Below are 26,376 nucleotides of genomic sequence, written 5' to 3' on the forward strand. Positions count from 1 at the left end.
TTTCCTTCTAAGTTCATTCTGCTCCTTCTGCCTGCTGCAGCTTGACTCTACTATAGAAAGTTGCAAGCAGTTCCAACAACAGGTAAAAAAGACATATTTCAATGGGTAAGGCAGGCACAACTGCTTCTTAACCACACTTTTTCCAGATGAGAGCAGTGTCCAGTGCATACCTACACAACCTGAGGTCAGGTAATGCCAAAATCCCTCAAGTCACTCAAGAGAATGTAGTGGATAAAATAGAAAACAGATCCCTCAAGATGTGCAAATTGCTGCACGTAACTGCACCAGACCCCATTGCAGCAAGAGAATTGTACAGACCACTCTAAAAGCTCAATATCTCATTTTCATACTGTATTTCCTTTGTTCTTTACTGTAATTATGAACTAGGAAACAAAAACCATCCCAAACCAATTAGAAATACAAAGAAAACCATGCATAATGCTTGAATTAGACAATTACGTCCTTCATGTGCCTTTCAGGCCCACATGCTTCCAGTGTAGCTCTGTTAGGCTTGTAAAAATATATCCCTCCTGTCCTCTGGAAACCCAATCCATTTCAATCTGTAATGTAAATAGTTTCTTTTTAACACGCAGTGTGTGCTGATTTCACCTTAATTATATATTTCCCAGTGCAAGAACTCAAACTGTGGGATACTGGGAAAGAATTTAACCAGAAGCCTATAAAGAATAGGGGCTGAAGCTTGGCTTCCATTAACACCTCATTAGCCAGTCTGTACTGTATGTAAAATGAGCTAATGGTTTTTAAATGAAGTTGTCAACCTATAACTTAATAATGCAGAAATGTATTTTTCTGTAATATTAACAAGCTATAACACATGTTTATCTCTACAAATCAAGATGATGCTATTGGAGTACACAGATCTTGGATGATCATCTTCAAACACTGACCTTTAGGAAATTTATACTGAAATCAGTACCACTTGTGGTAGTAGTGTTATGATTGCACTAATGGACACAAGATGATGGTTTGAGGAAAACCATAAAGTTCTGGATATAAACGTCAACTTACTAAAAATGAAGTTAGAGCCATAAAATGACTGCTAGGTGGTTATAGGATCAAGTCACATCTGATAAAGAAATGGCAAAATTCACATTTGAGTTTACTGTGAATTAAGACCATCATCTGCCTTAGCAAAAAAAATCACCATTACAGTTTGCATTGACTTGACAGGTTTAACAGTAGTTCATGAATGCAGGACTTTCATTAACTCCCACTGAAGCAGAGTAAATGGCCATGGAGTCAAACAGGGGTTGCACAATATATCCCTTAATTGGCAGGGGGATTGTGGTATTCCTATCCATCAGGCAACCCCTCTGCAAGGGTTAGGACCTGATCTTGTTGCTGTGGGTTTGGAGACATGTGTGCACTGCAGGTGAAGGTCTGGTTTGCTGTGAGAGCAAAAGGTTCCCATTCACTATCAGACCAGACCACTAACTCACTTTCACTGAGCACCCCTTTAAAAGTGATTTAAAGAGATAGTTTTTGAATTTATAAAAATCAAAGGAGACTAATTCGTGCAAGTATTCTCTTGACTCTAAGGAAACAAGACTTTAAAATTGACTGGTTTTAAATATCTTTCCACAACAACAACAAAATCTGATGTCCATAACCTCATCATACTCATCACAGAAGCTTTTAACTTTCCAGTCAGCACTGGCCTGTCTTGCAAGGGCCTGAATCCCAATCAGCCACCAACATCTGCAGTTCCAAAGTGAGGCAGTCAGCAGGCCTGCTAACTTCCATGTTGCAAGTTCTTTGCAGTGATTTTTTTATCTGGGGCTGCAGCTACTCCACACTGAAAATTTAGACATATGGGCTCCATCCTCTGTGCCACAACAACAACTCACAGGACAGGCTAAAGCACCTTCACACAGAGGGTGCATGACCACCTCTTTGTAACTTACCCAACCTCTCTGGTACCCGCAGCAGCATTTCTCTGGAGCAAATGCAATTAAGATGAGGGTCCCTCCTGCTGTTCCTGTTTGATTAGTGAGGACAGCAGTGACATTTGCTCATTGTCTTCATGCTTGGTCGCTACATTCTTTTGGCTGGGAGGGCTGCAGTAGTTGTTCCCAGGGTGGCAGGCAGGTATGCCATTTCCAACCCTTGACTGGGGATATATGGTCAGCCACTCCCTGACTGCATTTTACACTGCTTGTAAAATCAGTGACATTTCCTAAGTGTGAAAAATGGGATAGAGTACTGTACAAGGTGAAATATAAGATGGTGACACGTAAGACCGCAGTAGGGAATTTATGAAGACATATCTTTCTGGGTTGTTGGATCTGAGGGAACTGCCATCAGGCAGGTAAAGTTTGGCCCTCTGTAAGAAATGGATGTTTTAAGACCTCTTTGAAGATATCAGAGTTATGATGTGTTATGGCCAAATTACTGGCTCACTGTTGAAATGAGAAGTAGTATGCAGTGAAATGCACACTAGTTCCAACCATTGGAAAGCAATTACTACTACAAGTGAGCAGAGAAGCAGTTAATGGTCACAGCACCATAGTGGGGAGCTTGCCAAAATTGTCAGCTAAGCCAAAGTCCTGAACCAACATAACACTAGGTCTATTTGTCTCATTTACTGTGCTTTTCTCCTCCCCCTTACCCCATCAGAAGCCAACAAATATCAATAATAATTATAGCCCTAGCAGTTACATCTAGAAATAAATCAGTATTCAAATGCACATTTTCAAGAATAAGATATGTGAAAGGATTATACAATCAGCATTTGGCATTCATTCCTACTATACTCTGAAACCATAGGTTAAAAGAAAAGTGGTTTATATGTTAAAAGGGGTCATAGAATTTATTTAATTCAGAGCAATTGTTTACTTACAAGACAGCTTTCCATGAAAAATACTTGTTTCTCTAAAACATTTCAGTGCCCTATAAAAGCAAACCCCATTTCTTATAGCTTCCTAGCAAGACTTTCAGACCAATTATCCTATTCAGCTTCTCCGTTCCTTATAATTGCTAATTTAGCTTGCTATCTAAAACACAATTAAACCTTGTTAGGAGTAAAGCTGTATACACATGTAGCTCTAGATGCTGCTAATTCTTAAAACTTAGCCATTCTTAAAATAGGTATTCTAATGTACCTTACACTGATGCAGCTTAGTTATCACTTGCATAACCATTGAAGTGTTCTTGAGTAAATTGGAATTTGCTCATTCCCAACTATGTCAGCAAAAAAGCAGTTTGTTTTCATCTGTGTCTAAGAGATAATATCCAAACATTATTGATTGGACAATCATCACTTTATCTTGCACAATTACATTTCTTTCTCCTATTGCAATGACCATCTGTCATACCTGTCTAAGTATATAATCTACAAATGTATGTCCTGCTGCAGAGAACTGAAATGCCATGGCTATGCATAGGTATTTTTATATATATACAGGGCTAAACCCAAATAATAGGGAAGAGTTTAAATCACATGCAATCCAGAACAGAACAGAGACATTGAATGAGCTAAGGAAGAATGGTTCAGCCTTCAGGTAACTGAGACTTAAATAATTTTAAGCAAAAATAAAAGTTATAAGTATTCTACATAAATATATCAGAAAAGTAAGATTTTTACTTTGGGTAGCTCAGTTAAACAGCAAGCAGACTTACATTGGCAGGTACTCATTTTAATTATAGTGTGATGACACTTGCTAGTTTAGAAAATGAATCATATGGTTGCACAGGAATTCAGTCCTTTTGCCTTAGCTATATTTGTAGACAGATAGAATTCTAAAAGTGAAACAGACATTAATTGTTCAAGGGTTACATGATGCACATTTATTCAGCAATAATTTCAGGTTATCTTCTCCATTTCTTTCCCTCTTAATAAGAGACCTGACAGCCTTCTTACAGCATGGAGAGTAAGAGAGAATGACATGCAAATCTAACATGCTTTCAGGTAGAGGAATATTTCAGTAGTCTAAAATCATCACTGCAAGTACCTTAAATCTTCTAAAATTCAGTAAACTTAATCTAGGATGCAGTTTAGTACAAAGAAACAATTCACAAGATTTCTGAACAGGAACACTTTATCAAAGGACCATAATTTAATCCCTATGCAATACATTCAGTGAAGGCAATGAACTTGCACAGTACAAAGTCTTAAGAAACCTGACACACTGACCTACCTTTATGTGACAGACGTAACCTTGGTTGCCTCGTATCTGCTGCGTGACATCCAGCCGGTAGCTCTAGTAACAAGCCATAGAGTGCCAGGATTAGAAGGTCCTGAGCAGATGCCATCCTGCCCAAGATAAATTTCTTGCTCTCTTCACTGAACTGCTGCTGTTTGTTTGTTGTTTTGCTGGGGTGTTTTTAAGGCTCCAACTTCCACTTCCAGTTTGCCAATGCAGTTAGATCTCTCTCTTTGGTCAGTTTGTGGGGTGTCTCTGTGGGAAATTCAATGTTCATCAGAGCAGCACACAGCCTCAGCTAGCCATTTGTCAAGCTGTGCAAATGTCATGTAAAAATATTCCCTCCCTAGGACAATTGTTTATAAAGTGCAAGGACATTCCAAGGCGTTACTCTGCAGTGTTGTGTCTTGAGCTGTCTTTAGTAACTCTGCCAGTGGATTCAGGAAGAAGCTGTATTTTCAGTCCCTCCTGCAAGGCAATTCATTCAGAGAAGGAGGGAGGGAAAAAAAAAAAAAAAAAAAAAAAAACACGGAAAAAAGGAGAAAGCACCCTCCTCCTTGGTGCTCCTCAGAACTCAGCCCCTTGCTCTGACTTGCCAAACAGCTAGTTTTAATTCACCTTTCACCTTTGCTAATTAAAAACAAGAAGTGCCATTCCCTCCTGGAGTTGCAGGATCCACCCAGCGGGAAGCCGGGCTGTCAGGCTGCTGTATTCACTGAGAAAGTTCAGGGAGGGTTTAGGCAATGTACAGTACTAGCTGTTTCTAGGAAGCGTTTTAATCCACGTGCCGTGCACTGATTCCTCAATTGCTTTGTGGTTTCACGTTGTAAAATGCCAGGAGAAGGGTCAGAATTCCTCCTGTCCCTCCCTTTCAAAAAGTCATTTCAGCTTTTGTTCCCAGCTCAGTTTTAGAGGAGGATCAACCCTTGCATTAACCATTTAAGTACATTATCACTTAGTGTCGTTAAACAGCATGCTCCTAAGTGGATCAGGGTAAAAAGAGTCTAGCTGTATACACTTTCTCACTCTAAAGAAAAAGGATCTGCTTTTTACATTTTTTTTTCCCTCTTATGTGCTTTTACACGGTAGCGTCTCCCCTTTACATTTTAAATCTCTCTGAGTCTGGAACCTGAGATCATCTATATATGACAGTAAAATTATTTATCTGAATAGATGCCTGTAGGATTGGGCAGTATTTTAAAAATATAAAAGCACTGTGATGATTAACAGCATCAGATTTAAAAGTGCCAAGCAGATACCTCTTATACTGCTAACAAGTAGCAGAAAACTTCATCTCTTTTTTGCATGTGTGACTTAAAATATACCCATGGCAAGAACTAGGTTTTTATACATCAAAACTACAGATGTCTGGAATACATTAATTAAGGAATAAACTTCTCTGTAATTAAGATCTCATGCATATAATCATTTAGGATTATGCAAGGTGCATTTTAGACATTAACAATTGCACTATTTTAATAGGATGAAGCACTAAAGTCATGTTAAGTCTTTATACTTCTTATTGTTTTTTACAGAAAAAGAATCACAAAGAAAGGAAAATGAAAACTAATATATGCATTTGACAATAATGCACTCAAAAAAAAAAAAAATCGGTAGTCAACCAGAGATAATAATATCTGGAGAGAAAGATTTAATAAGACATGTCTGTATGCCAGCAAACTGAAAAGAACCCAGAACAATAATATAATGAAATGCTAATAAATGTGATAGCAGGATACATGGATGGGAAAGGACATATCTGTTCAAGAAGAATAAAATATATGAACTACTAGGACAGAGAAAAAAAATGCAGCTGTGCAAAAGGACAGAAGTAAACCATCAGAGTGCCCAAGGACTCCTGGAGGCTGCTGTATAATCAGGAGCAGGGAGCAGGTCATGTCTACCTGTTAGTTCTCCAGGAGCAGGTCATGTACACATACCTGGGCTTGCTTTGAATCAGCTGGAAGCTGTGCCAGCAGCAGCTGAACCACGGGAGCACAAGCTAAATCACACAGCTATTTGCTCCAATTCTTGCACACAATTGCAGGTTGCAGTGGATTTTATGCTGATGTGCCAGCTGTCTGGGAGTAGCTCAGCATGAGTAGCCGAGATATTGTCAGTGGAGAAGGCAACACAGGCTCTGCCTGCAAGCACAGACCTCAGCAGGGATGAGTTTGTATCCACCTAATGGGATTGTTATTACTGGCACCTTTCTGTACTACTGAGGCATACGGGTGTTCTGCCTTTGGCCATTAAGATCTGCTGTAAAGCAGCATGATCTGGTGCCTGTTAAGTTTAGTGAAGACTCCCCTTTGGTTGTGACACTGGGAGTTCTTATTGAAATATTTGCATTTTTCCTAAAAGAAAATAAAAAAAGAAAACCAAAACCATCCCACAAACATACAATCAAGACATTTCTCAAAGACTCATTCTCTGTCATCATAAGCTTACAAAATGTAAACATTTCTGATTCTGAGGTAGTCCAAATGGATTTTTTTTTCTTTGATAGATCTTGTGTGAAATGTAATCCTTTTTCTTATTTATGATATGTATTTTCAAAAAGGACACAAAAATCCAAATGTGAGCTCACACTATGAAAACTAAAGCCATATTCAGTTAGTAAAGCAAATATTAGTGCAATATCTCAAATTTTGTCTGTCTCTAGAACTCCTCTCCAAGCTGCTATATGGTGTTATTTATTACTTTTCCTGGGCTTCAGCTGGCATCTGAGATGCTTAACAGACTGAATAGGTACACTTTGATTATCCTGAAATGGTACCAAAAAGGTTAGGGTGGCAAATTCAAAACAATTTCCCCAACATTAAAGTTCTGTTTTCATTTTCCAGCTGGGCAAAGGGAGCTGGAGGTGGGAGCACAAGGGAGCTGCTAGAAGCTATGGGCCTTGTTTTGTTTTTAGATAAGATGTAGAGTGCAGCAGGTCTATTCAAACAAATACATGCATACAAATAAGGGCAATTCCCCCACCAACCTGAGCTTGCATGCACTCACTTGCATTTCTAACCCCACATATCCCAGCCATTACACAACTCCTTGGCTCTCTACAAACACAACGTGACCCAAGGCTGGAGCTCCAGAGGAGTCAGAAATACCCAAACAAGCTGATTTTCATATTTGTGCCCAAGGACAAGCTTTTTTGTCTGAAATCTGATTCTCAAGCAGGGTGGGCTGTGTGGGTGCCTCAGGCTCCTTCCCTGCCTGCCGAGGGAAGGGCTGGGGCAAAGGCACGGAGGCAGAAGCTGGAGCTGCTGCTCAGTGTTCAGGCTTTGGCTGCCAGCAAGAAATCTGGGAATGGCTGCTGGGCATGGGGCAAGATGCCTGCACTCAAAGTAACCTAACAATAGAATAGGAAAATTCACATATAGGTACATACAGAAGATAGAATTTTTTTCCCTAAGTTTGTGCTCTCACAGGGTGAATCCTGTCTTTAAAACTCACAAATTGCTGTGTGAGGATTGCAAGCCCTTACACTCTTACACAACAAGTTTTGCAGCAAAGCAAGTGGTGGAAAGGTACACACAACTTCAACCCAAGAGAAATGTGTGGCCTCAGGCAAGGCAGTCAAGCTCTATACCTCAGCATCTTTTCAATTTAATAGGTATATAGTCTTGCCCCAAGGGGTTAGACTTTTTCCTATACCATTTCAAACAGTAGGTAGAAGGATGACAACACAGATGTTCAAATATTAGGATTCAGTCTTAGATCAGTACAAACACAAAGCCTCGGGGCTGTGGAGCCCTCATGTAATACAGTACAAGGGTCTCTGAAGAGTAAACAAGGTGGGTTTGCTCCTTATTTTCTGTTTAATAAGGCAAATACAACAGATATCTGTCAAACCTGAGTTTGTTTCAGTAGTATAATTGCCATTAAAGTAAATGCTGACAGATAAGTAAAAAAAATACATGAAAGCATGCCTGTAAGTAAAGAGTTGAAAATTCAATTTGAAAATTCAAATGCAAACCCTATATTTGATTGCCAGTGTAGAATCCCTATAATTACACTATCCTAAAGAGAAAAATAATGAGTTTTTTTAAAGGGGGGAAGAAAAGGTTGCTGTGTACATTTGCAGTCTTTATGCACAGTAAAGAAGTCCATTAAAAGAACTACAAATTAATTTTGAGTTGCTATATGAAGTCTGTGAACCACAGTTTGATTTGCTACAGCTGCTGCAGATCCAGAGCAATGATAATGAAATTGTTGAGCCTGTAAATCTAAGAACTCTAACACAAAATACTTCTGACATATTGTGTGAACTGGTTTAAGTTTAACTGATAGAGTGAAATGTAAACACAGGAGCACGACATAAATAAGTAGATCTGCAGCTACTAGTACTAGTAACAAATTCTAAACATTATAACCATAAAGCAAAATGAAATGTTTAGAAAATTTAAAGCTGGGGTGGTCCAAGATTTACCATAACCATAACTAGAAACCAGGTTTCAAATTTACAAAACTGCTTGTTTCTTCTGATGACAATACGCTGAACCAAAGCAGATATTCTCTCTTTATTTCTGTCTCTGTCTGACTATGACTGCAGATCCAAAGAAGATGAGCAATCCCAAAAGGAGCTGTGTGGTCTTCATCAAAGTTAATGGTACCTGTGTTTGCATTAGTACAGTACCTGCAGTAGATGTAGCAATGATATCTCCATTTATTTAATACAGAAAGATTTTAAAGGCTTAGATAACAGCTTATTTTACAGTTCTTCATCTGTAAATCCTTTTATGACACTTCTTGTCCACTGAGCATTGCAGTTCATATTGACACATTGGCTTTTAAGTTCTGTCGTACAAAATTCTTACAAAATATGTAGGATTTGAAGGAAAAATCTGTAATACATCATGTAAATGTTACCTCTGCCTTATCTCTTCCTTTGAGGTGGGAATTCATGTCTGCTCCAGTCTTCTTTACAAACTGGCCACTGACTCCCTCATGTGAGCTGTACTGGGAGAAATGGTAACACCAAACTGTGTCAGGTACTGCAGCATCCTAACTCCCAGTCCCCCTGTGAAATCTCCGTGGACACATTTGTTAAGAGTGCTGGCAAGACACAACAAAAAAGCAAAAAAGCTGATCCTACAGGTGAGTAACCACTCAAAAATATCTTCTGGAATCTCTCTCAAGGAAAAAGGAGCAGAACCACCACTTCAATTACCCCACTGACCACTGACCCTCAGGAGGATATGCTAACTGATAGCAGAAGAATGCTGCCAGATCTTGCTTGCTACAAGGAAATAACAGTAAATAATAATAAGACTTGGTCCTCTGTGGAATTTTCAGACTAGAAGTATTTTAAGTCTTTGCTTTTGTCATCAGGAGTTGGACCATAACCGAGTGAAACTAGAAGTGTTTGTATGAGATGTCTCCAGGACAGGAAGTGTTATTTCTCTTGTTTTATACACAATGCATTCTCTTTGATCCAAGATCAAATTTAGACTATATTCATTAAGCAAAAGAGATTGACTGAACATGAACCTGTACTTCAAAATAGCCGCAAAAATTGCATGATTTTTGGAAGAAGAAAAAGAGTCTCAATTAAAGTACATTCCTCAACTCCAGAAGGACAGGGTTTTGACAGGCAAATATAGAAACAGACTGTCCTTAGAATTATTGTTTGCAGTAACATCATTTCTATGTGCAATTACAGGTGAATGTCAATACTGCTTGGTACATGGATTGGGTATTTTGGCTAATTTATAAAAAACAGGAAAAAATATGTCTTCAAATTCAGGCCTCTAAACAGATTTCATTAGAGCTTGGACTAAAAACCAGGCATATCAGTGTATCTTATTCCTGAAATCAACTCCATGTCCCTGACTTACGATTAGTACATGGGTCACAGCAATCTGTACGGTTAGTTATGGATGAAAATCAAATTACTGATTTCTCTAGAGAAATGTATTCTTGATTATATTTTTGCTACTAAATAATTACTGAAGCCTCTCAAAAGAAAAAAAAATTCTGTTTGTTGAAGATGAAATATGGCCTGACATAATTCCTATCCTGATCACTGGTCAGGAAATAAAAATGTAATGGTCAAAAGTCTAATATTAAGTAATTATATCTATCAGATATTTCCTATTAACTCAAAGTGAGGGATATATTTTATTAAGGATTAATGATGCCCTTTTTAAACCAAAATTATCAATGTGAATACCATTTAGTTCTCCCTTTACATGATTTTGCTTCCGGTTGATTTGTTCTTGGTTCTTCTTTATTTAAAAAGGAGACAAAACAACAAGCAAATAACTAGTTAAGAAAGGATGATTTTTATGGCTTAAAGGTGCCATTTAGTAGGCTCAGTTCCTAGCTATTAATTTCTCTACAGAAGAATAAGTGATTTGGCCATTGTTGGAGACAGTTGTACACAATATCTTTCTTTCCATGATCAGACGCGCAAAATTATAACCTACACATTTTCTGTGTGAAGTCTATGACCATCATTTAGTGCAATTATCATCTTAAGGAGAAATGAAAAGCATTTGTTAAAAAAATTACCCATTTTGACTACAAATCAGTTGCAGGTTTTAGAGCTACAAATGCATTTTGATGCAGAATATTTAAAAATCAATACCAGTTTTATTCCCCATGAAAAGATTCCACATTCTTATTTGAGCAAGGTGTTGACATGATCAGTTCTGGACACATGTTCTGGGCTACACTTAGTTTGCATTTTTACTCCTAGTAGTGAAAGACATATGCCATTACAGATCCCAAACACAGAGAGCTGGTATATGCTATGGCATTTGCAGCAGTGGGACATAATCTGCTTTCAGGAATGTATTAGATTTCTTGTGACAGCAACATGGGTCCAAAACCTGAGAGAAAGAAGAAGTAAATCTAAAGAAATTCCTTTGGCTTTTAACAGAGAGTGTGCTTGGAAGTGAGCTGTCAGTATTCAACTAGAGCACACAAAGAAGCTTAGCAGATACGATTCTGTGTCACAGTGGTTAAAGTATTAATTCTCCCTGTGGCTTAAAGATGTTCCTAGGTATATATCCTGCTTTGAGCACAGCTGTCAGGCAGCTAACACCCAGGTGCTGGGATGCTGAGTACTGAAGCACACAAATCCCCAGTGTTTTGCAGCAGTTCCTGGTGAGCAGCGTCTGATCTCACTGCAGCCATGGGGAGCTTTGGGAAGGAGTTCTCAGACCTTTCAGACTGTACAAAACCTCTCCAAGAAAAGAACCCCCAGTGTGATGAGAACTGAAAAATCTATTTCCCTTGAGGTCTTCAGAAATCCCAGCATTAACCAGATAATAGCTTTCAAAGGAGAAAACCACAAAATCCGTTGCTGTGTTTCTTTAAGCCACCTTTACTGTACTCACACACCCTCCCTGCACCCATGCTCTGTGTAAGGGAACTTCTGGTCTGACTGACTGACTGCCCTTTGCTGTGTGACAACTGAAACAAAAAGAACTGGCTCTACATTCAGAACTTGGGTGTTCTTTACACCACAATTTTTTTTCCATCTGCTTTATTGTTATGAAAAAAGTTTTTATGATTGGATTTCGCTTTGACATCTGTCTAGACAGATATTTATTTGAAACACACATTTGCTTAAAGAAAATGAGAAAAAAAAGGAAACAAACAAACAAAAAAAACCAACAACAAAACCAAGGGCTTTAATAAATTTTCTTAACTGAAGAACCAACAACTTCAGCTTTCAAGAAGTCTCTGGACAGGGTATCAAACAGCATTAAGTAAATCCTTTAAATTACAACCTTGAGGAAGTGAAAGAACAGTTTCAGTGTATTTTACAACTAGAGAAGTGAATCATTTACCTCAGGGAAATATGTTGTCTGCCTGTTAAGGTTCATTTATATCATTATTAATGCTGTACAAGTATTACCCTCATCTACTGAGATAATGCCCTCTTCATAATCATATTACATTGTTCCAGTAGCAAAACCTATGGTTGCAGCCATTAGAACAAATACTCAGAAATCCAGTGAATAGCTGTGTAGTGAAAGTGCAATAGTATTGCAAGATGTGAGAAAAAATCAAAAATCTAATCCTGAGGCTCTGTTGGCTGATACAGAAATTTCATCTAAACAAATTTCCCCAATTCAAAAGAACAGTAATGAGATAGAAGCATAAACAGGAGATGAGCAATTTTCTGTATGTGAAAGCCTGTCCTCAGGCAAGGGAGGTTTGCTTCCTTTCCATAGCAGAGCTGAATTCAAAGTTAGAGGCTGTGAAACAAGCTACCAAGGAAATCAAGGGCAGCTTCACAGCAGCAGGGTGAATGAGGCAGTGGACTGGCTGGCTCGGGATGTGGTCAAAGCCATGTTATTTGAGGCATTTTTAACTAGGCTACCCTGCCCTGCTGGGAGGTGGACCGGATGATGTATTAGTTGTTTTCCATCCCTGGATGCCATGATCTTATAAATGCTGTGGCTCAGGACCATGTCTCTTTTGAATTTACAAAACCACTTTGCATGTAGTGGGCAAGGCAAGGATTAGAGAGCCAATTAATTAGACCAGTACAAGACTATTTTTACAGGAACATAGTACACTGGGTGAAGCCACAGTGAAAACCACATTTCTCTGGTTAATGTCTCTGTAGGGATTCTCTGAATCATAATTTGTTTTTATATGTGACCATCTTCCTCCAAGACCAAAGGAGGGCACGACCTAAAAGGCAAAGTCACCATACACTGAAGTTTAGTCTGCTATGAGTTCCCTACTCTAACACAAAGCACATGTTTAGTCCTTAAAATAGAAAAGTTAAAGTAGACAAAACCAGAAGGACAGACAAATTATGGCTGCCTGGGGGAATCCCTGATTTACAATACAGCAAGTTGTACAGTCTGATATTGCTGTGCTAGTTGATATGATAAAGTTTTAAAAATAACAATAATTAAAATATTATTTGTTGAATCATCTGAAAGATGGGAGTGCTCTGTAAAATGTAAAACACTCTCATTTTGGTTCCTGTGTATTACTCCGGCAGTCTGAGTAACTCTTATTCCTTCAGTTAATTTTCCTATAGATTCAGAGCCAAATTATTGCATCATCAGAAAGGCCAGAAACAGTATGGCCTCATTCTCTGGTTGTGTAAAATGACTTGATTCAATTTCTATTAATAGGGACAGCTAAGAACACGAAATATCTTGAAATTATTACTGTTGACGAGAAGTGTGAATATGCTATTAACATTCATTCAAAAACCACTATTTTATGCCTTAAATTCACAAACTAGAATTTTTGGGGTTGCATCAAGTTAGTTGCAGCATTATTTGTGAAAAAAATTAAAACAGTATAAATAAAATAAATTTCTTCTGTTCCAATAATCCAAGGCAACAGATTTACCCTTCTGAATACAAACAGTTCCACTGATTTTAACAGTGGCATTCATGTGCTTTAAGTTAATGTTCTGTGATTTGCTGGGTTGGGCTTCAAAATCTTGGATTTTTTTAGTAACAGAAAAATAGGAAATTAAACAGAAAATTTTTGTTCCCAGTGTTAGAAAAGGACAAGGTATTTCTTAGTTTTAGATCTGTTTATCCTGTTTTGGGAATTTCCCCAAAACAGGTGATCATTTCTATGGAACTGATTCCTGATAAAGATCCAAATTTTGCAAGTGTACAGTAAAAAATGTTCCAAGGTGAAAAACTGAGGTGTTGGTTGGCAGAATCAGTTCCAGAGATGTGAGGGAAGGGGTGGAAGTGGGATTGGGAATTATGTCTCCAGTGCTAAAGGAACTGGGGGAGGTTTTCTGGCTACAAGAAGTTCTGTCCATACAGCTTAGGGATAGCATACCATAGAGCAGATTGGTCACATCTACTTATATAAAGTGTGGACCAAAGGTTTCCCTAGAATCCTGAGGTCCTGAGGTGTGATTATCATCCTCTGTGTTTTACTAATTTCAAACTGTCTAATAATACCTTGAGGGCTGTGTTACAGTCCACTCGTTTGACAATTTTATGAAACAAAGTTAAGTTTCTGTGATGGCACATCTTCAAGTGAGTTACTTAGTGACTAATCTAGATAATTTCTGGTCTCAAGGTCCAAGCATGCTCAAGTTTGAGAATATTTGCCTGTAGCCTGTCTTGAAGTGCTGGTTATGAATAATAATTTAAAAAATATTATAGAAGGAAAGGAAGTAAGCAGTATTACCTGTGGAATTTATACCCTGTTTTGACTGCACTAATGCTTTACCTGGGGAAAAACAGGATAGTAGACTCAGTGTGCATCTGTCCACATGAGCACTTTTGTTCTGATCGAGACTATGACTTGGAGTGAATTTTTCTGATTCATGCACCACACCTTGGTTTAAATTGCACAGAAGTGGGAGAAGATACAAAGTGGATTCCTTTGGGATGAAACTAAATTGGGAGATATATTTGAATATTGTACCAAACATGCTCCTGATGTTGCTGGGCACCAGTCCATGGTATCAAATTACAGCTGTTCCAAAATTAAGCTCCTGAAATTCATATAGCATAGATGTCAGAGCTCGTTAATGTTATAAAAACTGATCCCAGTAACTGCTGTCTCCCAACTGCTGTCTAATTCATATTGAATTCTTTGAGTGATTTCAGATACAACTATTTTCATGGAAAAAGCTAGGCTCATAAAACTTTTAAAGCAAGCCCATGTATCTTACCTATCCTAAACCAATACATCAATGATTAGATATCCACAGGTGAGAGATCTGACTGTAAACTATATCAATATTTTATTTAAATTCATAAATCTGAACTCCTCTTGGTTTTGTTGTTTGTTATTTTTTTTTTTTAATATGCCAGTGCACAAGGTTGATCTCTGGTTCAGTATTTTTGCATTCCCACCTCAAGCAAGAGGATTGTCTGACACAGATCTGCTTGGATCTTTCCTCTGAGGTTCACTATGGATATAATCTTTGATTCTGCAAAAACATTTTCTTTTTTCATGGAGACAAAGAGTTTTGCATTCTAGTCAACTTGAAATTACTTTTAATTTTTAAAGTATTAAAACCTCATTTTCACCTTTCAAGTACTGAAGTACAATTATTCACATAGCACTATTCACAGGACCTCCCAGATCTGGCACAAAGTTCCCATGTTCAGATCCTCAGACTAAAACACTCAGCAGAATGGAAGCCTGTCTGAGAAAGATTACTATTACTTGTCACTTTTATGGAAATGTGCCATTTTCTTCTAAAAAAGGGGTGTGCTTGATCAGGAAAGCCTGCCAACTAAAATTATATATTTATAAACATATAAATCTTGATCAGCCATAGCTGGGAGCTCATTTCTCTGTGGGCTGAGCACCCAACAAATGACCAATTGACTTCTATGTTTGAATAGCAGTAAGATGGGAGGAATAATTTGGTACTGGAGGTCATATTTTATTTATTTCAGTTCAAGGGCCGGTAATTTTCCACAGCTAATATCCTGTTTTTAAAATATCTTTAAATTATCTCCCTAAAAATAAAATTACATACTCACAGATGTCTTTAACTGGCACTTAACTTTTGGAAAGTCTTAATTCTAAGCTTGTGTCATTGAACTAGTTCTTTCCAAAGATATTCCCAGGAATTTCTCTTAGGGTAAATGTTTCCGTGAGTATTTTCTCCCAGATTTTAATATCTCAGGATTTTATGATTATTTTCTTATAATTTCTGTAGAAGACCCACAACCCCCATGATTTGAAAGATATCTTTCACTGAGCAATAATTCACCATGATCACCTTTCCAAGTCTTTTTTTTTTTTTTTTTTTTTTTTTTTTTGGTGGGAAAATCATATTTATTAAGAGGACTGCCCTGTTTGAAAGAAACAAGAAATACATATAGCATATAGAATTTATGAGAAAGTGGTCTACATTCCTTTGGACAATGAAAAGAAAGAGAGTGTCTTGATGCCAAAAACAATTTGAAAGCTAAATGTCAAAGAGGAGCCAATACAGAGCAATGAAGTTGGTGCACAGTGAAATTGAGAAATGTCATTTCAGGTAACTGTGTTTTTAGGATAGGATGTGAAAACATCCTAAATTGAAGCTAAAACTACAAGAGGAGATATCAAAGGAGCTAAGAAGAACAGAGTCTGCCATGCTATTAAGGTCCCAATGAGAGAATGGACACAGGTTATTCATGTCTATGGACCCCTTCAGTTTGCCTCCATAACCACAGCAGTGGAAGAAGTGATCAGTTCTATTGGGGTTTTTTGTACCTGCATTTAATTTTAGAAGCAACAGCACAGGGAGAGAGAGCGAGCGCGCATATTTTGGTGCTCAAGTGTATGGCAGTATTGATGAGAGAAAAAACCAAACACCATCAACTTTGATCACACAAACCACATGATTCTGTGCAATCAAATCTATATTTGTCCTTTTTCCACCGTAGCTATGACAAGATGACATGTTCATTTTAAGGTATTAAGTGTTGCTGAAAATGGGACTCAGCCCAAACATGTCACACTAACTACTGGTCAATAAAACTAGAAATCAGGTGCTAATGTTCTGGACAGGATTTGGCCTGGAACAAATCCTTACAACTGCTGGCACTCTGAAAGTTGTGAATTCGAATCAGAAATTGTAATCTGTACACTGTATTAATTTTGAAACTATATTCTCCATAAATTTATAATTTCGTCCTGTGTTACTTGGAAGATAGACATGCAAAGCATCTGGAAAGAATAAAAAAAATAATAATAAGCAACAGTTTTGAAAACTGGTTTTAGTTTGGATCTCCTCCTTAACTCAGGCTGCCCTTCATCCCTGTGGGGTTTTCACGTACACATTTAATTGACTCCTTGGTAGCAAGAGCTCATTTAAAATTCCTGATCTTTAGTCTACTGTAAAGGCTCATAGCAACATTTGGAATGCTGACCATTGGCCATATTTCCTGAAAATGAAACTTTTTGGGGCTTGGAATTCCTTACTTCTTTCCGCCTTGTAAATAGCACATAACATTTGGTGTCTGGGTTCTGTCTATTAAAGGTAATATTTTTAATATTACCAGTTAGCAAAATGGGATTCCAGATCTCTCTGGATATTTTGGGTTAAATTCCTGCATCATAAAAACATAATAAAAATTAAATGTAAAATGTTCAAACTAATTAATAATTATTTGCCTTTTGTGATCCACAGCTTGTTTTTAGGCATGCATTTCAGTCTCCCTCAGACCTCACCCATCAATTTCTTCCTTTTGTGTAATGTTTCTTCATATGGATAATTTCTACAGTTAAATAACCATAAAATTTGAAAGTAAAAATTGGAAAAATTATTTTATTTGTAAAGTTTGTTTCTATATTGGAGAACAAGCTTATGATTTTGAATGTTTGGTGGGAAGATCATGAGATACAAAACTTCCTTTTGCCATATTTTGACTGGCAGCAAAAAACTGTATAAATTTTACTGTGGTCACTACAAAAAAGCTCCACTTACTTCATCCAGAAACCTGGGAAAATTGTACAAACACTAACACTATGATAAAATTTTCTAACCTGACAGAAAAAGGCTTAACATGTTTTATATAACAGCCAAAATTTGCATCCAATGAAGAAAAGAACACATGTAAACAGGTAGATAGAAAAACAGCTACATAATTCTCAGAGGGTAAATATAACTACTTAGCAGTCTTTTTCTCCAGGGAAGCAAGTTTTTAAAATAACTACCTTTTAAATGGAACTGACACATACAAATCCAAGTATGTCTTAGATCTATTTGTCCTTTTCATTTTTTTACCTCTTTGCTGCATGCAGGTATCTCTTTTTTGTGTGGCTTCTTATTTATTGTTTCTACTTTATAGACTGTAGCAAACTCTTAGATATCAATGCTCTACAGAACTTCTGAATGGCTGAACTTATTTAAGCAGCTAAATTTGGCTGAGATAAAATCTACCTGGATTGCTTAGCTTTATGAAGAATGCAGTAAGTCTCCCTAAAATACTGACTATATGTATTGTGTTGTTCAGCAGAAAATGTGGTTCCTAATTGCAAGCCCCTTCATGACACAGCACCATGGTTCATGGACATTTATGTTGTTATTTTATTGTCTGGTGAAAGAAGTTTCAAGGTCCAGAAAAATAGAATTTACTTGAATAATAGCAAGCCAGCTACTTCCTTTCACAATTGCTGAAATGAATACACAGCTTCTTGCTGCTTTCTAAACCTGCTCTATTTGGAGCCAAAAAAACTGCACGAATGTCAAATGAATGATACTGAACAGCAACACATTAAAGGATTAATTCTGCAAATGAAACCAAATAATTAACATTCAGGAGATACAGATTCAATTCCTATCTCTGCTTTTGTGGTGTTTGTTGAGGTCATTTAATTTCTTCGTGTCTGAGATTCCCTGTAATAAAGAACAGAGATGTTACTTTACATGTTAAAAGTATATAGCAAAGATATTTCTTTGAATATTTATGGAGTTTAAACATATCAAGTCTGGAATACAAACACCTTTGGGAAAGTCAATCATCTTATAAAAATGCATACATTTTATACTTCAAAATACTTTACACATCATACTGTAAGACTAATTCTTCTTAATCATATATTCCCTGCTTAGGAAGTGGCAAGAGAAGCAGGTTGAATTTTAAATAAACCATGTTCTTTCAGATTCAAAAGCTAAGGTAACCTGCTCTCCTACATGTTTGAAACTTAAAAATTGCACAAAATAAGGATTTAAAAACTTTTCCTAAAAGACTCATGCAAAACTTGTAGAAATGAAAAAACTTCCATTTAGGAAACATCATTTGTCAGGTAAGGGAGGCAGATGTTATTAATTATCAAATAGAGACCATGGTCATACCGTGTAAAAGCATAAAAAGTGCAGTAGCACTGTAAGTGAACCAGAGAATTACAATGTGGTTTTTTTTTGTTAGATGATAAACCTAACATCATATTCAGTAAGAAGGAATGTTGCTTTTCCTTTTAAAAAATGCTTACAGGAGAAATCTCTGTAAGTTACGTCTCTCAGTACTCTAAAAGACTTTTTCTGTTGCGTTGATTTCTGGTTTTATGGTGTTACAAAATGGATGAATTTTGCACTAGAACAGAGTGAAAAATTGAGACAGAGTCCAACAAGTCAGTGTGATGTGGTTCTGCTTCACTGGCTTCTTGTGCAAGTCTGAATAACCTGAAAAGGTAATTTTTCTCTCCTTCCTTCCTCTCCTTTTTCAGCTGTTTGACAGAACATATTTTATAGCACACCTGAGCCTGAACTAATATTATAGACACCAATCTCAAATGCTGAAATATCAGTAGATAGAAGAGGTTTTTTTCTTATTTTATTTGCACTCAATTATATCCAGAAAGACCAAGATATCAAATGTATTGACATAAAATTGTGTCAGCCCTTTTTCTCCCAGACTCTTCCATAAGACAGAACATTTGATCCCAGCTTCCCACTCCTTCATACTTGCAGCTTTTTACAAATCATGTGACAAATTTGACTTTGACCCATTTTTATATTAAATTTTGCCCCTTATTACAGGGATGTTACAAGATTTAAAATTGTGTAAATATAGGAAAACAATAATTTTAATAAGACCCCATAAAATGATAGAATAACTAAGGGGAAAAGATTATTTAATACGGCACAGGACTTTTGTCTCTTCCTTTAAATTCATTTCCACAGAAAACCAAACCATTTTCTGATAAAAACAGTGTAAAAATGAATGCAAATAAATGCTAGAGTCAAACTAATCAAAGTTTTTAATTTATGATACTGCTTTTGATTTGTCACTGAATTTGCTTTCCAAAATGGGAGACTCTCACTCTTTGGCTGAGAATTGCTTATATTTAGATTAAATATATATTCAACTTTAAGTAGACATTGATAGAAATTGTAAAGCATTTAAACAGTGAGGAGACAAAATACAGACCCTTTAAACAATAATCCATCAGAGGTTGCAGACTTGCCCATGAAATTTCATGTTTCAAATGCCTGATTTGTAATTAAAAGAAAGAAAATGTTTTCACAATCTATTATTTCATCTGCAGATGTGAATTTTTTTTCCTAAATACATGGATAGACCATTTAAAAATGAAAAATAATTAACAAACTTAAAAATCTGTACCTGAGTTAACATTAAGGGAAACTGTCACATGGGAGGATCTTTTATATAAAGAGCACAGTAACAAGTTGGGGTCTAAATTCTCCAGATTACCTGGTGCTGGGCTATTTTGTAAGGACAGCCTACCGGACCCAGTGGCTGAGTTGGTAGGAGTTTTGAAAGCTCCTTTGCTGTGGAGGTAGTGGGATTTCACAGAGCCTGTTGGAAGCAGCAAGAGCTCTGCTTGGCAAAGCTGTGTCCTTTTCACACTGTCTGTAGTGCACAGCTGCATGCATTGCAAACGTGGTTTTGTGATAATCTTGAACATGCTCTTAACTTATACCTTGCCAAAGTAGGTACATTCTACCCTGGAATTAAGCACAATATTAATAAGAAAGTCTGAAAAACAGGGTATGAAAAAAAGTTCAAAAATTGGGTTTTTTTTCTTGCTTTACAGTAAAAAATATACAGCTTTCCTTTATTTCTGATCATTTCCATGCATAGAAAGTTGAAAACATGGGTTTCCAAACAGGCAGGAATTTTCCACATGGCTCTTCAAGATTTCTCAACTTTCATGTTGAAGACCATTGGAAACAGAATACTGAGTTTCATTTCTGTCATTCTGGACCATGACTTTTAGCTTAGATTTTTGTTCTACATATCTTGGCTTTTATATGAAATCATAGTCCAATATTTTATTAATTCAAAAAAAAAAAAAAAACATATTTAGAGTTACATGGAATATATTACCCTTTTTTAATATACAAATGACATTGTGCTATTTATTTAGTGACAACATTTCCTGTTACCGCTTCATCAGTGTCATTTAACTTTGATCAGTTCTTTGCTTTTTATGCTGTAACAAATACTAACAGCAATACCCTGTTGCCTTCCCTCTCTCTGTGTGAACTGGCATTTTAATCTGCACCAGAAAAGCAGGGTGGTTTCAAGAACATCTTGCCAATAGAGAGGTCATTTACTCTGTGACGTAGATTCCCTCCCCACCTTCTGAACCAGCCTCCCAGGAACTTTGCAGAGTTCCTAAACAGGGAACAGGGAGAAGCAGAAGAAGCAATGCTTATTTGCAGCTGGAAGCAATTGGGTATTTAGAGGCAGTGGAGTCTTGCTTTGCCAAGATATTTCTTCCTCTCTTACTGAATAAGCACTTCTTGACTTAGAAGCAACAGCCTAACTGATGGTCTCACTTCTATCCATAGATATCATAGATGGCTGCTCAGAAAACAGGAAAAAAAAATCTGTGTGTGTGTATTAAAATACAAGTCCTCCGGACTTCACCCGGGTGCCCAGCCTGTCCGGGGGAAAACCCTCAGAGGACTGGTCCGCGGGGAGGATGTGGCGGGACCCGGATAGCTCCACCGTAAGGACGAGAGGGCTCCGAAGTGGCTTTATTCCTAGAGGCTTTATTTCAGGAGCGTCGCAGGAACAGGAGGGTGAAACGAGGGGCACGAACTCTCCAGAAGGGAGCGAACTCCAGAAGCCCCGAGGAAAGGCGGGGCTGGGTATTAAGGGCAAAGGAGTAGGAGTGGTTAGGGTACAGAACAGCCAACGGCAACGGGTAAAGGGGGGAGACAGAGTGGGGTGACATACAGAGAACTAATCGGGGTACAGAGGAGGAGTGGTATTCTAACAGGAGCCAATGGGGGTAACAGATTAACTGAATTTTCTGGAACTGGGGAGTATGCTAAACATTGATTGACAGCTCTTCTGGGGTGGAGAGCAGCAGTTGGTTGGCATCTTTTTCTACACTGTTGCTGCCTCCCAAGGGAGAGCAGGAACCCCTCCCACATGTGTGGTGACCACAGGTACCAGTGTGGTGAATGGAAATGGAAAGTAATGTGTATAGTCTATAATGACACTTAGACTTTTTGAATATAAAAATTCAGCTCTTTAAATTACTCATAGTGAAGTAGAATGTGCTCAGAGTATATCTGAATTACTCAGGCCAGCCAGATCATTGGTACAGAAGTGAGAAGTGAACTTTTAATGAAAGACATAGTCAAAGACAAAATCACATTAGTTCCCCTTGAGGATATAGTGATGTGATTCTGGTCCATCTACTAACAGAATTATTCTAATAAAATGATTGAGCAGCATACTGAGTTTATATACACTTAATGAACTTCTAGACAATGAAAGAGGGTGGCTGCAAAAGTTCATTGGGGTTTTTTCAATGACTAATATGTTTCCTAAAGTACGACTATTATGGTGAATCACAGTTGTCAAGCCCAGAATTTTTTCCTCTGTGGTGGAGGGAACGACAGAGGAATAATTCAGAGGAGGATTCAATGAAACTATTGGGGACATGGAGCAGCTTTTCACAGAATATTACCCCTTCTGCCTTGTTTGATGAGAATTATCAGCCATGACAACAACAACAACAACCGACACTTGATGTCTATATTCTCATAACAAGGAGGAAAAAACAGTCAGAAGCCAGTAATCTTGTGTATGTTACTTACATCCAAAACATTAAAATTGCTTTTGTTTTATTGTGCTTTGTCTTATAACTCAAATGCACTGATACCTTTATATTCTGTCAAGATGAGGAAAGAGATGTTTCAGAGAGCAGAAGAAGATAAAAGATCAGTTGAGTGCTGGAAAGAAAGATCTTTATTTTGATTATATTAATGATTTTACTTGGCTATGAGATCACATTCTTAGGCAGTTCTGGTCTGTTGATCACTCTTAGACAAGATTGCACAGAAATTTTTTCACTTAAAAGAAAAAAAAAGAAAAAAAGAAAAAAAGCAGTCCAAAAATATATTGCCCACTAAATCTGGCCAAGTAAGTAGCAAATTATTTCACCTTACCCTGACCTAAATTAAATCCTTAGGTCATAAGTTGTCATAAGGTCATTAATTTCTCTGAGACTATTCCTGAATACAGGTGGTATTCAGTCTGCTTAAGTCAATCATCTGTTTTTAACAAAATCCAACTTAAGAGAGCCTGAAATGGTATTCATAGATCACACACATTTTATGTTAAAAACCACATATCCTAAAGCTGGTCCCATTGGCTGCACAATTCTTTCAGTTCTTCAACCTATCCTGTGAATGTTGAATCAAGTGCTATTCATGCAAGGAGACAGAATCACAGTGTTTGCTCTGATACTTCCAAAGTTAAGATGTCAGTAATGTTTGTGTATCTCTTTAATATCATCATAGGCAATGAGTGAAAAGAAGACAAAAATGTGTATTTTGCTGTTTATTAATAGTTTTTCCCATGCTGTTATTAAGCCTTTACAAAATGGGAATAAAAATATCAAGAAAAGTTTAGTCTTACTGTGAAAGATAAAGTGAGGATCCAAATAAAATTAATAAATTCCTATTCCTTCTTAAAAAAATTCCTTCTTAAAAATTCTGTCTTAAAAGTTAATAAATTCCTATTCCTTCTTAACACAATGATGTTACAGTCCAGGAGGGGGCATTGGATTCCCCACTTCTAAATCCTCAAAATAAAACTAATCAAATTTTGAAAACTGGTCTGTAGTCACATGGAGTTACTAGCTTTCCTGCAGGAAAAGCTAGATTATTTTTTTTATATTGAATTGCACTTGAATTAGATGTACTCTGAATTCTTCAGAAAGACTGAAATATATGAGTTATGAATGACATTCTGATCAGAGGCTTGTCTGATATATCTTAAGTTCGTCCCTTTCTAGGAACATGCCCATACTTATCAAGCTGGAGGCAGAGATTTATGCAGAGTTTGATGTCGGGCCTTTTATTCTCCAGGTATTTTCAAGGATGCCACATCCATGTGATGATGCCCATGAGATATGATTTTTTTCCTTCACCACCACAAAGGATTCCAGCTAAAGTTCTGTTGTGTCTAACAGTGACCATTATGCAGTGCAACTTTCCTGATGTTTGCAATGACAGTTGACTTTTGCTTATCTGCCATAATCTTTCATTGCTATAGCTACTTTTCAGGAGTTTTGGTGGACTTGGCACACATCATGCATTATAACTATCAAATCCCCTAGAAACAGTTGTGGAGGCACTGAGGGCAGGCTGGCACTTCCTTGCATGGGGCTGGAAAAAACTGTTTGTTTGCAAATGGATAGCATGCCCCCAAATAGAGCACAGCTATAGTGGTTCTTTTATTAAGACTGACTTATGTAAAATCTGAATTATGTAACAGGCAGCCAACCTTCTGAGCAGCTTAACTTCCAAAGGGACTGTAGAATACAAAGCCATTCTTTGGCTTTAAGGTTGCTACCAGCAACATGTAATAATAGACTGTAAGTCAATGGAAAACAGAAAAATGTTACATACTCAAGGCACATCTCTAATCCAGACAAGTTTTTTTTTAAATTTTCATTTTATTCATAATATGGATCTTAATTGTTTTTACTGATGTTAATCCTAATGACTTTAAAGCTATGCATCCCATTATAATTGTAAAATCAGAACAAAGAATCATTATCAGGACTTAAAAACCAGAAGACTGTACAAGGATGTGTAACCAAACAGACAGTATTCAAAATGTGCATTGATTTATTTTTAGCACTGTGCTTACTGAATATCAATCACAAAGTTACCAGTGTTGTGGCAGTTGAAAGACAGCAGATTTTTTCTGCTTGTAAGTACATGGGTGTTTCAGATTTTCCTTATTTCCTTTCTCAAGCAGCTATGCTACTCCTTCCTTTCTTAAAGCTCCCTTAAAATCTGGGAATAAAAACCTTTGTGACACTTGCTATTTGCTCTAAATCCCATCAAACTAGAGTACAACCACTCTCTGTGGAAGGCTCCCCAATGTCCTTTTCAGCATCAGTTAGATTACTTTCAACATGAAGAAAGGTTTCACAAGGAAAGCATTACAGCAGCACTCTATGCAGGGCCACACAGCCACATTCTTATTTTATTTAGATGTCTTGGATTTGTCCCATTTAAATTCTCTACTAAAATCATTAGGTAAAATCCTTATACGACACCACAAACTAGAGCCAAAGTTATTCAAATGTTGACATAGGAGTGTGGCAATCGTAGTCAAGGTTTCTTGACTTGTGCTATTAGATAACTGAAATATTTTACTCAGTCTTTAAGAAATGGAAAGTTTGTTTTAAGAGTACCAGCTTAGCAGTAAGACAGAGTTACTGACTGGGTTAACTCAAGTTGTGTTCTTCACTAATAAACAAGCTAGTAACTTGTTCTAAGTTCTAAGTTACTAGTTAGTAACTAAAGTTCTTGGTAAATGAAGATATAAACTGTGTTCTGGTATAATATTTGAATGACAAAAAGAAAATAAAAGTAACTAGATAGCCAAGATCCATAAATATTGTGTAATAACACCTGTTCATTTATTCTTTGTAAAACTATTTACAATGAAAATTAAATGCTGCATCTGGGAAGGAAGTGCTTTTTGTGTTGCATCAGACAAAAATGTGTCACTTAGTCTGGACTCTCTTCTTGGTTATGGGCACTGATTCCTGTTTCTCAATGTTAATCCCCCATTGTTCCTGCCTTAAAAGCTATCTGATTGAATTTCTTCTTCCATCATTCTCTAACAATTGGGTTGATTCAACACATTCATTCATTCCAAGACGAGACAGGACATGAGGAGAAATAATAAGTGTGTTTTCTTCTTGTATTTCAGAGAGACCCAGCAAGTTATTTCAGATATTCAGTGCAAGGCCTCTTGGGCAAAGCATGTACCATCAACTTTTCTACACTGGAATAAATGGATTTACAAAACATTTCCTACCTCCAACATACAGCCATCATTTCCATTTGACAGCTTCAGATACAATCACATTTCTGCAGGGAACTGGGAACAGGTGAGGAGGTCAAGAGACATTATTGTGCTGTGAAAAAAAGGCAGAACTTTTGATAGAGACAGTCTGAGCACACTGTGTCCATTAATGCAATGGAAAGCATGATACTATATCTTGTTAGTGCAAAAATATGTGTTTCATTTTGTTGCAAGATATTCCTTTTGATCTGTGCAAGAGGGAAAGAAAAAACACTAAAGTTCCTGCAATAAGCCTTGTTCTTGATTAGTTACTATTCCTAATACAGGCTTCTAGAAATTGGATGGTATTGATCCTCATCTTTTGCCGATTCCACGGAATACAAGAGTGTGTTATGCACTGAATAGAAGTGGCTGATTTTCACATTACAAGCTGGACAAAGCCATGCACACAGCCATGGAGTGCGAGCCATAGTGGTGACCATCCAAATAAT

The 26,376-nt window shown here is 37.1% G+C and overlaps 1 protein-coding gene across 1 annotated transcript in view; it reads right to left on the reverse strand.

The window, feature by feature from the left end:
• The window catches only part of SEMA3E (semaphorin 3E), a 126,166-nt gene extending 121,888 nt beyond the window's left edge, over positions 1 to 4,278 (reverse strand). The window contains exon 1 of the mRNA XM_053978680.1: positions 4,158 to 4,278. Within this exon, the coding sequence (XP_053834655.1) occupies positions 4,158 to 4,272 (115 nt within the window). The 5' untranslated portion in view covers positions 4,273 to 4,278. The remainder of the gene's footprint in view (positions 1 to 4,157) is intronic.
• Between the last annotated feature and the right edge of the window lie 22,098 nt (positions 4,279 to 26,376).

The sequence above is a fragment of the Vidua macroura genome, chromosome 5, assembly GCF_024509145.1.
Source record: "Vidua macroura isolate BioBank_ID:100142 chromosome 5, ASM2450914v1, whole genome shotgun sequence".
Lineage (NCBI taxonomy): Eukaryota > Metazoa > Chordata > Aves > Passeriformes > Viduidae > Vidua > Vidua macroura.